Consider the following 12,099-nt stretch of genomic DNA (forward strand, 5'->3'; position numbering starts at 1 on the left):
GAAGATATGGAGGAGTTGAAGGTCATCAAGAATTTTGCTTATTATCAAATAATCATGTTTTCCGCTGCGTAACTTCACGCATAATGCATTTATCTTTAAGTCTACTTTCATCACTCGGAGAGACTATTTCTCTATCTGGTTGTTTATTCTTGTAGATCTTAGACTCGTTTAACTTATGAGTCGTCTACGAGGTCTACTCGGGATCCTGGCCAAACGAATAGTGCAACTTGATAGCATACACAACTTCATTCGTAGTAATAGATAATCGAGGGACTAGTGGTAACATAGATCAGGGGATGTCTACACTTGCTCTAGGTACAGTAGCTCTTGTTCGAGCACTATCTTATTGACATAGAGTTCTAGTACGAAGTATCAGGCTGCTTGAACATCTGAAAGCGAATCACTCTGAATGCTAAAGGATTGACCTTGCATTTAGTGCCTGGAGACTGATCTACTCAGGTATGTATGATCAGAGCCGCAACTGCTTTGGCACAATGAACAGTCCTCCATCAACGTTCCCCTTGGACATTGTGATTGATGTGTCCGAAGGATACGTATGAATGATTGTGTATGAACCCAAGTCAAACTAACATCGAGATGCTTTCCTTGGCAATATCGAGCTGCCTTCGTTTCTAAGCTGCACTTTCGCGTAGGGATGGACTTACGTTGGCCTCCCTGAGTTTGTACTTTAGGTAGCAAGGGGCCTTTGGCTTATGCGCGGAATGGCCGTTCAAATCGACGGGTGGCGGCTTCACGTCTTTAGTATTACCTTTCGAATCCGAGTATTCAAAGTCGAAATAGGCGAGGAAGAACGCAGTGATGAGGTTCGATTCGACTTTAGCGAAACGCTGGCCAGGACAGGGATGTCGTCCTACGCCCCAGCCAATGAAAGTGTGCGGCTTTCCTTTGTTCTCAGGTTGGTCCAAATATCGGCCAGGGTTCCATCTCAATGGTTCTGGGTAGATCTCTGGGTCTAAGTGAACGTTGCCTGTATGGTACATGGCGCAGCTGCCGTCCGGTACCAAGGTGTCACCGACCTTGACAGGTTTTCCGGAGATGTTCTTGCGGAAAGCGGCTCCGACCATCTGGATGCGAATGCTATCGCGAAGGCACAGCTCCAGCACTTTGAACTCCGACTCCCAAGCTTCGGCTGGCACGGAAGACAGACGCTCGTATAGAGGCTTCGAATCATCTGCATCGTACTTGGCAGCAACAGACTCGACTTCTTCTCGAGCACGTGCCTGCCATTCGGGGCTTTGCGAGAGGTAAATCAGGACCCATGCAGCATTGATCCCAGAATTGAGCTGGCCGGCGAACAATGCTCCCAGCACAAACTGTGCGTGGAGAATCTGTCAGCAACGCTGAACGTCACATATCTTAAGATGGGGAATACGTACAGTGATGATGGACTTGATGTCATCGCCCGCGTCCATGCAGAACTGAAGAGCATCATCGACCCTGTGGCCGGTGCTTCTTCTATCGTCTACGATCTTTTTGAAGATCATGTAAAGCTGCGCGCCGCCCCATACTCGCTTGAGTTTCGCAGGCGAAGGCAACCAGGGATACATGACAACGGTCGGCGTAGCAGCTTTCTCAACCTCTTCATAGAGATGTAGCGTCTTCTCTAACATGGCTGGGTCCTCGGCAATCTCCTTGCAAGCGACAGTCCTCATGGTAAGTTGATATACGATCTTGTAGATGCTGTCGAAAGGATCTGTGACGCCTCGATCATCTGCTGCTAGTATTTCCATGCTCTTTCTCGTGTCTGCCAGGAGTTGTGGAATGCCTCGGGACTGGTTAGTATGAACTGTAGCTTGCCTGCTTGCCTACGAGCATGCGGTACCTTTTCTGATGACATCTCCCTTCACAAAGGCAAGAATACGGATCAGGAACCATTTAGGATCACTGGAGTCTATGGCTGCACCCTCGGCTGCCTCCTCCTTTCCTGCCTCCTTGGGAGGAGAGGGTGAGCCAGCGAGCAGATTGGCGTAGCTGCCGCATGCATGTGTCAGTCACTCCCTCACAGATGCGCATGACATATTCTGATCTTCGAATCCTACCCTTCTAGAAAATCGAGGTCTTTGGCCTCGAAGAAGGTTTTACGAGCCTCGTCTCCGGAAACACCGACGACATGCTTGCTTCCCACATGGAAGGAGAAACTGCCCGTGTTGGATGCCGCGATCGCCTCCTGGAAGAAGTCCCAGCGACCCGTGAAGAAGCGGAGAGTGCCAATAATTGGCCAGTCTTCTTTAAGCAGTGGCGGTGCTCCCTTGGGACGAACAAAGGCAGGACGTAGATATAGATATGCTGCGCAGAGGCCAAAGAATACAGACAGAACAGTGAGGACGGACGGCTGCGAGGCAGTCAATGCCTCGACTCCAGGCACAAGACTCAGTATCGCCATGAGATGAGATATAAGCAAAGACGTAGACAAAATGATCTCGATGGGCGCAGAAAGCGTCTCTCTAATGGATGGATTTCAGTCGCTTATGGACCAGAGCATGACCATCTCAGCCCCAGGTTATGACCTACTGTAGCCCATGTACTGTATTTGTACCTTACAGTACCATGCCCCATCTGATATAGAGTGCGAACCCCCACATCGACCTAGTGTTTAGCTCTGGGTCAAAGCGAACGGCTTGAGATCAACCTAGACTACCTAGTAAGATGAGCAGCCAATCAGCGTGCCACGTAAGCGGTCGTATCTTGGACATTCTCTAGACGAGGTGTGCTTGAGTTACGCGAGCGAGTATGGATTCCTGTAAGATTGGTAGAGAGCAGTAGTCCATTATGATTTATCATTCAATGAGATGGTAGGTATGTATGGATGATTGACAACAGGGTAAGCAGTATTGGCAGCCATGGTTTTGTTGGGGTGGGTTGTGTGCATGATTCGCTTACACGACAAAGGGTGAACAACGAAAAGGCTATCTTGGGTTTTTCAATCCATGGAGATTTAGTACGTGTGGCAGTAAGTCTGTTTAGTGGAATATTCTGTACTTGTATTCGAGTCTGCGGCAGTGTTCGGTAGGTTGCCTGTGTTTAGAACAGCATTAGAGCGAGCGAGTGCTTGTACACCTTACCTTAAGGTGAGAATGCGGAGGTGACGGCAAACGCCGAGAAGTGGTCCCTTCCCTTTCGCGACAGGCCGAGCCGCCGCCTTCCTCGGGAACTTTGTGTGAAAGTGCAAAGTCCAGAGCAGAGTCGCAAGCAACAAATGAACTAAAAGAACTCGCCAGGGTGCAACACAACCACGTCAGTCAATCATCGACATGGCCACCTCCAAAACATGTCTCTCTCGACTATCACGGTCGGCGCTGTCGCCAGCCTCGGCGGTGCGGCCATCGAAGATGCAGCTGCCTCCGCCATTCTTGTTGCCTTTTCACTCACAGCAGCAGCGTAATGCCGTGCAGAGCGCCAACGCACAAAAGTACAAGCGAAAGGATCTACCGACGTCTGCGAGGAAGAAGAAGAGCAGGACGACGTATCTGAACTATGACTTGAAGGACGCCATCCGGTTTCCTCTTGTGGACGCCATGCGGTAGGTTCACCACCACCACCATCCGAGGAGGATGCAGAAACAGAAGCAACGGCAGAAAGACTGACAGTTCAAAAGATACCTCCGCGCAGTCGAAGTAGGACGTGCTCCCACCTCATCCAAGTACGAACTACATCTCCGCCTCAAATCACTCAAGAACGGGCCCGTCGTGCGAAACCGCATACGCCTGCCACATCCCGTCAAGACAGATCTGCGCATCGCAGTCATCTGCGCTCCCGACTCGGCCGCCGCAACAGCAGCCAAGAAGGCCGGCGCCACTCTCGTCGGTGAAGACGTCATCTTCGATGCAGTCAAGGACGGCCGGATAGAATTCGACAGGTGTATCTGCCACCAGGACTCGCTGTTGAAGATGAACAAGGCCGGTCTCGGTCGTATCCTCGGTCCTCGAGGTCTCATGCCCAGTGCAAAGACCAACACTGTCGTCAAGGACGTCGGAGCAAGTGTCACGGACATGGTCGGTGCAAGCGAGTACAGGGAGCGTTTGGGAGTGGTGAGGATGGCAGTGGGTCAATTGGGCATGACGCCCGAGGAGTTGTCGAGGAACATCAAGAGCTTCATTGATAATGTCAAGAAGGACATGGCTACGCTGAGCGATAGGATCGCAAAGGACATTCACGAAGTCGTAAGTCTCTTCTTTCTATCCATTACCATTCCATGCAACACCTCACTAATTTCCATTCTGTAGGTCCTCAGCTCAACAAACGGACCGGGCCTGAGTCTGAACGGTGACTTCAGAGGTCCCGAGTCCATCCCGACAAAGGATCTTTCGACCTTGTAAAATAACCTTGTTCACTGTACAAATAAACCATTCATATACCCATCACATACAACGAATCCTCCCGTCGCAGTGTAACTCTTGTGTGTCTGTGTCTGTTCCCTTTTGTCTCTTTCGGCATCGACGTCGTTTCTCAAAAGTGACAAGCAACGTTTTGTCTCATTGTAGCCATCTGTATGACCTGCATGACCTGCATGACCTGCCTCGTTTGCACCTGCCTTTTCATGTTCGCGATGAAATCAGCAACATTTCTTCAAGGGAGATTATCCGGAATCTACTGGCCAAAATAGTACAACATACGGGCAGGTCGTAACTCGAGCATGCAGAGCATTGGACGTATATCACACAGTGTGGTGCAGTGCACACGATGACCTCGGGGAAATAAAGTGAGATGAAACAGGCTCGGTCGTGCACCAAGGCCGCAAAACCGTGAGACGTCTCATCCACTAGCACAATACATGATGGACAACCACATCTCAACTCAAGTCAATTCGACTCGTCTCGTACCTATAGGCTATACGTTAAAGAAATTCGCTTGGAGAGGTCTATATCATATGCAAAAGAATATGCTGTTTATGCAACCAAGGAGAAGAGATTGGCTTAGTTGTTGGATAGAAAGACAGGGTCGCCCCGCGATCACCTCGCTTTCCGAACACACCACACATATACACACACGCATGCATGCAGTTCATCAATCAAAGTACGAATAATCCATGAAATAATAGGACTTATAAGGACACTAGCTGGTTTTATTTTCTTCGGAGCTTCTGTGATAAGTCCACTGCAGATATTCTCTTGTGGATTCCATCCAGCCATATGCGCTGTACTCGCTCGAACTGGATCTCGTGCAGGGTATGTTGCTGCTCTCCATCCAAAGATGGACATTTTGATAGGATCCGGTCCCAAAACCGAAGCTTTTCTTGCCTCAGCACCCCAAAAAGTGCGATTCATCATCATATTCCAACTGTGCATATCCCGTCAGCATCGTCAATTCGGTCCAAGTCTTCATCCAGGGACGGGCGAGATCACTCACTTTCTGGCTACAAGCCCTTTCCTCCACCACATTCGCCGAGTGATTCGGCCTGTCTCGCATCTTCTCTACCTTCCTGCCACGGCGTGTCGTGTCTTGGTCGAGGCGCGGATCTATTTTTGAGTGTTTCCTTTCTTCCAGAATCCCGATCCAGGTTCGATCAGGTCAGGAGATCGGCCACGTTCATGGGCATCTCATCGATCTGAGTGGAGTAGTAGACTGGTTTTTGACGGTAAGCAAACGAGAAGAATGATGAATAGGAAAAAAAGAAGAAAATACGTACGTTCGATGTCGCGCAGGATACGCACGTCTTCGCTGGTGACAAAGTTGATGGCGACACCCTTCCTGCCAAAGCGACCACTGCGTCCGATTCTGTGAATGTAGTTCTCACGGTTGCTGGGCAGGTCGTAGTTGATGACAAGAGAAACCTGCTGGACGTCGATACCTCTGGCCCAGACGTCGGTCGAAATAAGAACTCGGCTGTTGCCTTGTCTGAAGTCTTGCATAATGCTGTCTCTTTCCTTCTGGGGCATCTCGCCGTGCATCGAAGACACGGTAAAGTTGGCTTCGCGCATCTTGTCGGTCAACCAATCGACCTTTCTGCGGGTGTTGCAGAAGATGACGGCTTGTGTGATGGTGAGTGTGTCGTAGAGATCGCAGAGCGTGTCGAACTTCCAGTCTTCCTTTTCGACAGCAATGAAATATTGCTTCAATCCCTCGAGGGTCAATTCGTCACGCTTGACGAGGATGCGCACTGGGTCGGTCATGAACTTTGTCGTCATGTCAAGGACGTCGTAAGGGAGAGTGGCAGAAACGACGACAACCTGTGTCGCAGGAGGCAGATAACGGTAGACGTCGTAGATTTGCTCTCTGAAACCACGGTTGAGAAGCTCATCGGCTTCATCGAGAACCAGCATCTTGATGTTGCGAGTGCGCAAGTTGCGACGGCGGATCATATCAGCGACGCGACCAGGGGTTCCAGATACAATGTGTTGGCCGTAGTCCAGCTTGCGGATATCCTCGCCGACGTTGGTTCCTCCGATACAAGCGTGGCACTGAACGTTCATGTAGTCGCCCAGAGCCATGACGACAGACTGAATTTGGGTGGCCAATTCACGCGTGGGTGAGAGGACGAGAGCTGTCGTAGAAATGTTAGGGTGGAACTGCGACAAAGGCAAGTCAATGGCGCATGCGTACCTTGAGTCTCGCGCACGGCTGTGTCGATGACCTGTAGCATAGAAATGGAAAAAGTGGCCGTCTTTCCCGTTCCTGACTGCGCCTGAGCAATGGTGTCGCGACCCTTGCACACCTGCACAATGGCACGCGACTGGACTGCGGATGGTGACTCGTATCCGTAGGCGTAGATTCCTCGTAGCAGATTCTCCTTCAGGTGCATGGCCTCGAAGGTGGGCGCGACCGTGACCTCCTTGGAGGTGGAGAACTCCATGCGCTCATCTTGCTTTCTGTCGATTCCGTCGGCCATGATTGCGGTTAGACAGGTTGATCCTCTCGATGTGTGGGATGAGAGTTGCGATGAATAAGATACAAGCAGTCGTGATGGGAAATGTTCACGAATAGGCAAGTACTGTGCTGTACCTTCCCGCTCTGACACTCTCCGCATAATTGAATCAAAAAGCTTGGCATTAGATTTGGTGCTGGTTCAGGTAGCTGCGACGCTCGGGCCACCGTCATTGTCCGTTCTTGCCTAGTCAGGACAACGAGCAACACATGTGTGGACTTATTTGTTCTTCATACCTACTGTATATCTTTATTCTCCACCTTCACTTTGCCCCCTCTGCTCTTGGTTCTCAAATATATCGCGCCGTCTCATTTCCTGAGCGTCGCGCATAACGAGGCTGATTTCCTCTCATCTTCTTCTGCTGCTTCTTCTTCTGCATCGCCTTCCGAAGAGGCACTTGACTAGTCCTCCGTCGCCTCCGTCGCCATGTTGTTCGAAGACTTGCGCTTCGTCCATGAGGATCTCGAGCGCCTCGAGCAAGCGGTGAGCGATCGCATGCTCGAAGAACCCAGGCACATCAGAGATCGCTTGGCCCGAGACCACGAGATGGCCCAGTTCCTCGACCGCATCAAGTCACAATCACAGCGCGCTCTTCAGATCTACAAGGACTCCGAGGCACGCACGAAAGAAATCCAATCAATATCCACCGGCGACCAGTTCGACGAATTCTACAAGCAGCTCAACACCGTCAAGGACTTCCACAAGCGATATCCCAATGAGCCCGTGGAGAATCTGGAACGCGCATACAAGCGCCGCGCTGTCGGAGATGTCCTTCCTTTCCCCTCGCACATCGACACCATGTTCACCGGCGAGGAAGCGTTCGGCCGCTTCTTCGACATGATGTCTTTACACGAGGACTACGTCAACCTGCCCAACCTCAAGAAGCGCATCACCTATCTGCAGTACCTCGACAGTTTCGACAAATTCGACGCCATCCCGCGAGCCGACAAGACCCAGGACCAGTACTTCAACTACCTCGGCGCATTGTGCGCTTATCTGGAAGGCTTCATGCGACGCACGAGACCGCTCGAAGATCTCGACAAGCTCTTTGCTTCATTCGACAAGGAGTTCCGAGAGGCTTGGGACAAGGACGAGGCGCCTGGTTGGTCGCTAAAAGGAGCGGGAAAGCCCGAGGTCGACGGTCCTGCAACAGAGGGCACTGGCGAGGGCGTGTGGTGCCCAGACTGCGAAAAGGAATTCAAGAATGAAAACATATACAAGTCTCACTTGGCCGGCAAGAAACACATCAAGCACGCCGAGGCACGCAAGGCCCGCACGCAATCCCAAGATGCCAACGGCGGCATCGACATCAAGGAGTCTGGACAGCGTCTGAAGGAGAGGGCGATCGCGGAGCGAGAGTGGCGGACGCGCAGGTTAGCCGCCGCCATGCAGACGGAGAGATCAGACACGCGCGCCAACGTCGAGCGGAAACAGGGAATGACGGACAAGGAGCGCCAGCAAGAGTTGCAGGCTCTGTATGCCGAGGCCACGGGCGTCACAGGCGCCCCTGCCGACGGCCAAGACGACGACGACGACGAAGAGAAAATCTACAATCCGCTCAAGCTGCCGCTTGCCTGGGACGGCAAGCCCATACCCTTCTGGCTGTACAAGTTGCACGGTCTGGGGGTCGAGTTTCCCTGCGAGATCTGCGGCAACTTTGTCTACATGGGTCGCCGAGCCTTCGACAAGCACTTTAGCGAGGCCAGACATCTCTACGGTCTCAAGTGTCTGGGAATCACCAATTCCACGCTGTTCAGAGAGATCACGGGCATCGACGAGGCCAAGAGGCTGTGGGAGAAGATCCAGGTGGACAAGAAATCAGAGCAGAATGCGGGAGACCAGGTGGTGCAGATGGAGGATCAAGAGGGCAATGTCATGCCCGAGAAGGTGTACTATGATTTGCTGAAGCAGGGACTGCTCTGATCTTTGGTTGTCTGGGATCAAGACTTGCGCAAAACGCCCGAGGAGCGCAAGTGCTAGACTAATTCAAGGTAAAGGTCGCTCATATAACGATCAAAAAGGATCAAAAAGGCCAGCGCCCCAAGTAGGGCCAGGTCAGGTACTTTTGAGCACACTCATCAACTCTTCACCTTCGCCGAGTGCACGGTAGATGCTCGTCAGCCTCAGCGTCCTCGGAGCAGCATCTCGGCCATCCTTTTTGGCTTGCTTGAGAGCTGCACCCAGGTCTAGCAGAAGAGTCTTTCGTATGTGCGTCGTTCGTGCCTGTTGTGCTGTGATGAAGGGGTGCGATGCGCCAACCTGTTGGACCAAGTGCTGAAGCAGCAGGTACAGCTGGGCGTGCTTTTTTAGTCTGGCGACCAGCACATCAGCTGGCCGAGCCTGTGAGGACAACGAAGACCCATCTCCGTCTTCGTCTTGGTCATCGTCGTCGTCGTCGTATTCTTCGTATTCATGCTCGTCGCCATCGTGGTTCGCAGATGATTTGTCCCCGTTCACAGCTGCTTGTTGTTGAATCATCAAGCGCCGCTCCAGCTCTCCCAATCGATCGTCAATCTCCAGTAACTTGCGGCCGACCAGCATGTCCTTGCGGATCACTCTCTTCTCATCCAACAGCCCCTTGACTTCCCTCTCTCTTGCGGCAACAACACCCCTGACGCCCTCGACCTGGCGCTGAAAGCCCAGCACACCAACCTTGACACTCTCGACCTTCTCGTCACCACCCTTCAGCGTAGACCCCAACCCTAAAAAGTCCTCGTAGTTGCTATTCACCAGATCCAGCAGCTCCCGGGAGAGCAGCTGCGAGCGAGCACGCAGATCCGACCGCAGATCCTCGAGGGTCTGGTGTCTGTTGTGCAGCGTAGAGAGGTAAGTCTGGGGATCGAAGTCTGGAGCCAAGAAATCGGAGCGAGGCAATTCTTCGGGGTATGGGAGCGTGTCTAGATCGTCATCGTCGCCGTCGTCGTTGGCATCCGAGTTGTTGTACGACGAGCCGTAGCGGTCGTAGGCGGGGTTGTAGGAGGCCATGGGGTTGGCTTTGGGAGATGGAGGAGAGATAATAATGCATGTGAAAGTTGACAGCAGACATGCAGACAGGAACAAGGAGTAGACATGATTCAGAGATGCTGGGGATTCATGTCGAAACTGACTCATTTGGGGCAGGCTGTTTATGCCTCGGTGCTGACGTACATTGAAGCGCATTCATTCATGCCAGATTGATTGATTGATTACCAATGGATGCAGGTGGCTTGGAGGGGCAGCATATCGCTGTATCGATACTACAATACTTTGTACTACGCATCTCGGGTCTCAAGTATATAAAAAAAAGGTCTGGTCTTTTCTTCTCTTGGACTGTGCATATTGAATTGTCTGTCTGTTTGTCTGCTACCAAGGGCCAATATCAAGAGTCTCCCTGTCGTCACCACTTTTGTTGTGTCATATAATCATAAACCGTATCACATAAACACCGTCAAGCAAGCGGCGGTCATGCCCATCCCAGATCTCCCCCAACCCGCACACCCAGCGCTCGATTCGATGTTGAGCAGGAAATTCGGCAAGGAAGTAGCCAACTACTTTGCCGGTATGTTTTTTGTTTCATCTCTATTTCTATGCGATCAATCATACTGAATGCCTGACCAGGCTCGCCCCTCAATCGCTTTGGTTTCCTCAGAGGCGATAGTGGATTCCTTTCGTCCGCCCTCAGGCATCCTTCCACCTTGATATTACCTCTCAGGGATCTCTCCCCTCTGATCAAAGACAAGACTGCTCTTGAATTTGTCAAGTATAGAGATGTCGAGCCCATCATCGGAGATGCTTACCAGCAGCCCGAAGACGAAATGGTGGGACAGTACAACTCCACCAAGCACATACCGCAAATGATCTTTCTGGGCCTGGATGAGTCCGTCAAAGATGCTTTCAAGTACGAACACAAGGGATCCTCGATCAATGGAGCTCCCTACTTCGCATTGGACGTCACGCCGCGAGACAGCGTCAAGGACGCATGTGAGGACCTTCTCAAGAACCTAGAGCAAAAGGGCCTCTCCTTCGCTCCCGGTCGCGCAATGGACCTCGTCGCAGGCCACGCAGCAATCTACGCCGAGGCCCGCCAACTCCTCGACTGGAACCTCCGCAACCCCTTCTGCGCACAATGTGGCCACCCGACCCTCTCCATCAACGGCGGCTTCAAACGCGTCTGCCCCCCGACCGACCTCGCAGACCTGCCCTCCTCAGCACAAGTGACGACCTCCCAGTCCGCCGACCCGAACATCACCGCGCGCCCACCCTGCGCAACGCGCAAAGGCGTCTCCAACATCTCCTTCCCGCGTACCGACCCCACCATCATCGTGGCCATCGTCAACCACGCCAACACGCACATCCTGCTCGGGCGCCAGAAGCGCTGGCCGCAGTACTGGTACTCGACGCTAGCAGGCTTCTGCGAGCCCGCCGAGAGCATCGAGGAAGCCACGCGCCGCGAGGCATGGGAAGAGGCAGGCGTGCACATCGGCCGCGTCGTCATCCACTCGACCCAGCCGTGGCCGTACCCCGCGAACCTCATGATCGGCGCCATCGGCCAGAGCGTGCCCGGCGACGGCGAGGAGATCGACCTGGGCAATGATCCTGAGCTCGAGGACGCAAAGTGGTTCTCATTCGACGAGGTCAAGGATGCGCTCAAGACGGGCACGTCGGCGCTGGGCGAGGATGCGGGTCCGGGGTACAAGGAGGGCTCGTTGCGCCTGCCTCCGTCCACGGCTATTGCTAACCAGCTCATGACGGCTGTCATCAACGGCTTCTTGGACCCGCAGCCGGGACGGTCGTCGAACATTTAGATGGCTGTTTTTTTTGTACTTCTATACTCTCTGAACAGCCAGTCGTATACATATACGCTCAAGAACACAAGCGCAGACATTGTCAGTTGGAATAGATTAATCCACTTTGGCTAGATATCTATTACAGAACGAAGATCCAAGACCCATCGTTCTTTTTTCCAACTTCTAGTCTTTTCTGAGTGCGCTGGATGGAAAGTGAAACAAAACAGAATAAGTGAAACAAGCGATTCAAGATTTCGAAGACGAAGACCAAAACCTCCCCAGACATCCAGCCTGGCTTACCTAGGCAGCCATGTGACCACCGTTATTGCTCAGCTCACTACCATCAACACATGTTATGCATGGAACAACAGATTACGAAAAGCACGAGAAACCTCCAAGCAGGAAGGTAACGTTATATATATCCCAACAACCGAGCAAGTTTCAGAAATG

At 52.3% G+C, this 12,099-nt stretch overlaps 5 protein-coding genes across 6 annotated transcripts; 3 read left to right on the forward strand and 2 right to left on the reverse strand.

Annotated features, from left to right (window-relative positions):
- Positions 1–632: 632 nt before the first annotated feature.
- On the reverse strand, positions 633–2,404 carry AAFC00_003204 (uncharacterized protein; the record flags this gene model as incomplete). 2 transcript variants are annotated; one of them, XM_069348072.1, is made up of 4 exons in its annotated part: positions 633–1,334; positions 1,398–1,765; positions 1,844–1,992; positions 2,061–2,404. In XM_069348072.1, 4 exons carry the CDS (start codon positions 2,402–2,404, stop codon positions 633–635), a joined length of 1,563 nt encoding a protein of 520 aa, XP_069199152.1. The 2 variants fall into 2 exon arrangements, with proteins under 2 accessions (XP_069199152.1, XP_069199153.1); XM_069342646.1 differs by having other exon boundaries at positions 1,398–1,786.
- Positions 2,405–3,272: 868 nt separating this feature from the next.
- AAFC00_003205 (mitochondrial 54S ribosomal protein uL1m) lies at positions 3,273–4,337 on the forward strand (the record flags this gene model as incomplete). Its single annotated transcript, XM_069342647.1, has 3 exons — positions 3,273–3,541; positions 3,617–4,181; positions 4,245–4,337. 3 exons carry the CDS (start codon positions 3,273–3,275, stop codon positions 4,335–4,337), a joined length of 927 nt encoding a protein of 308 aa, XP_069199154.1.
- A 1,187-nt stretch (positions 4,338–5,524) lies between these two features.
- Positions 5,525–6,847, reverse strand: AAFC00_003206 (uncharacterized protein; the record flags this gene model as incomplete). The annotated part of the gene is made up of 3 exons (XM_069342648.1): positions 5,525–5,583; positions 5,648–6,502; positions 6,562–6,847. 3 exons carry the CDS (start codon positions 6,845–6,847, stop codon positions 5,525–5,527), a joined length of 1,200 nt encoding a protein of 399 aa, XP_069199155.1.
- Positions 6,848–7,309: 462 nt separating this feature from the next.
- On the forward strand, positions 7,310–8,806 carry AAFC00_003207 (uncharacterized protein; the record flags this gene model as incomplete). The annotated part of the gene is made up of 1 exon (XM_069342649.1): positions 7,310–8,806. The coding sequence occupies one exon, from the start codon at positions 7,310–7,312 to the stop codon at positions 8,804–8,806; it is 1,497 nt and encodes a 498-aa protein (XP_069199156.1).
- A 1,521-nt stretch (positions 8,807–10,327) lies between these two features.
- Positions 10,328–11,667, forward strand: AAFC00_003208 (uncharacterized protein; the record flags this gene model as incomplete). The annotated part of the gene is made up of 2 exons (XM_069342650.1): positions 10,328–10,421; positions 10,481–11,667. The coding sequence occupies 2 exons, from the start codon at positions 10,328–10,330 to the stop codon at positions 11,665–11,667; spliced, it is 1,281 nt and encodes a 426-aa protein (XP_069199157.1).
- Between the last annotated feature and the right edge of the window lie 432 nt (positions 11,668–12,099).

The sequence above is a fragment of the Neodothiora populina genome (assembly GCF_041146345.1).
Source record: "Neodothiora populina strain CPC 39397 chromosome Unknown canker_contig_15, whole genome shotgun sequence".
NCBI lineage: Eukaryota > Fungi > Ascomycota > Dothideomycetes > Dothideales > Dothioraceae > Neodothiora > Neodothiora populina.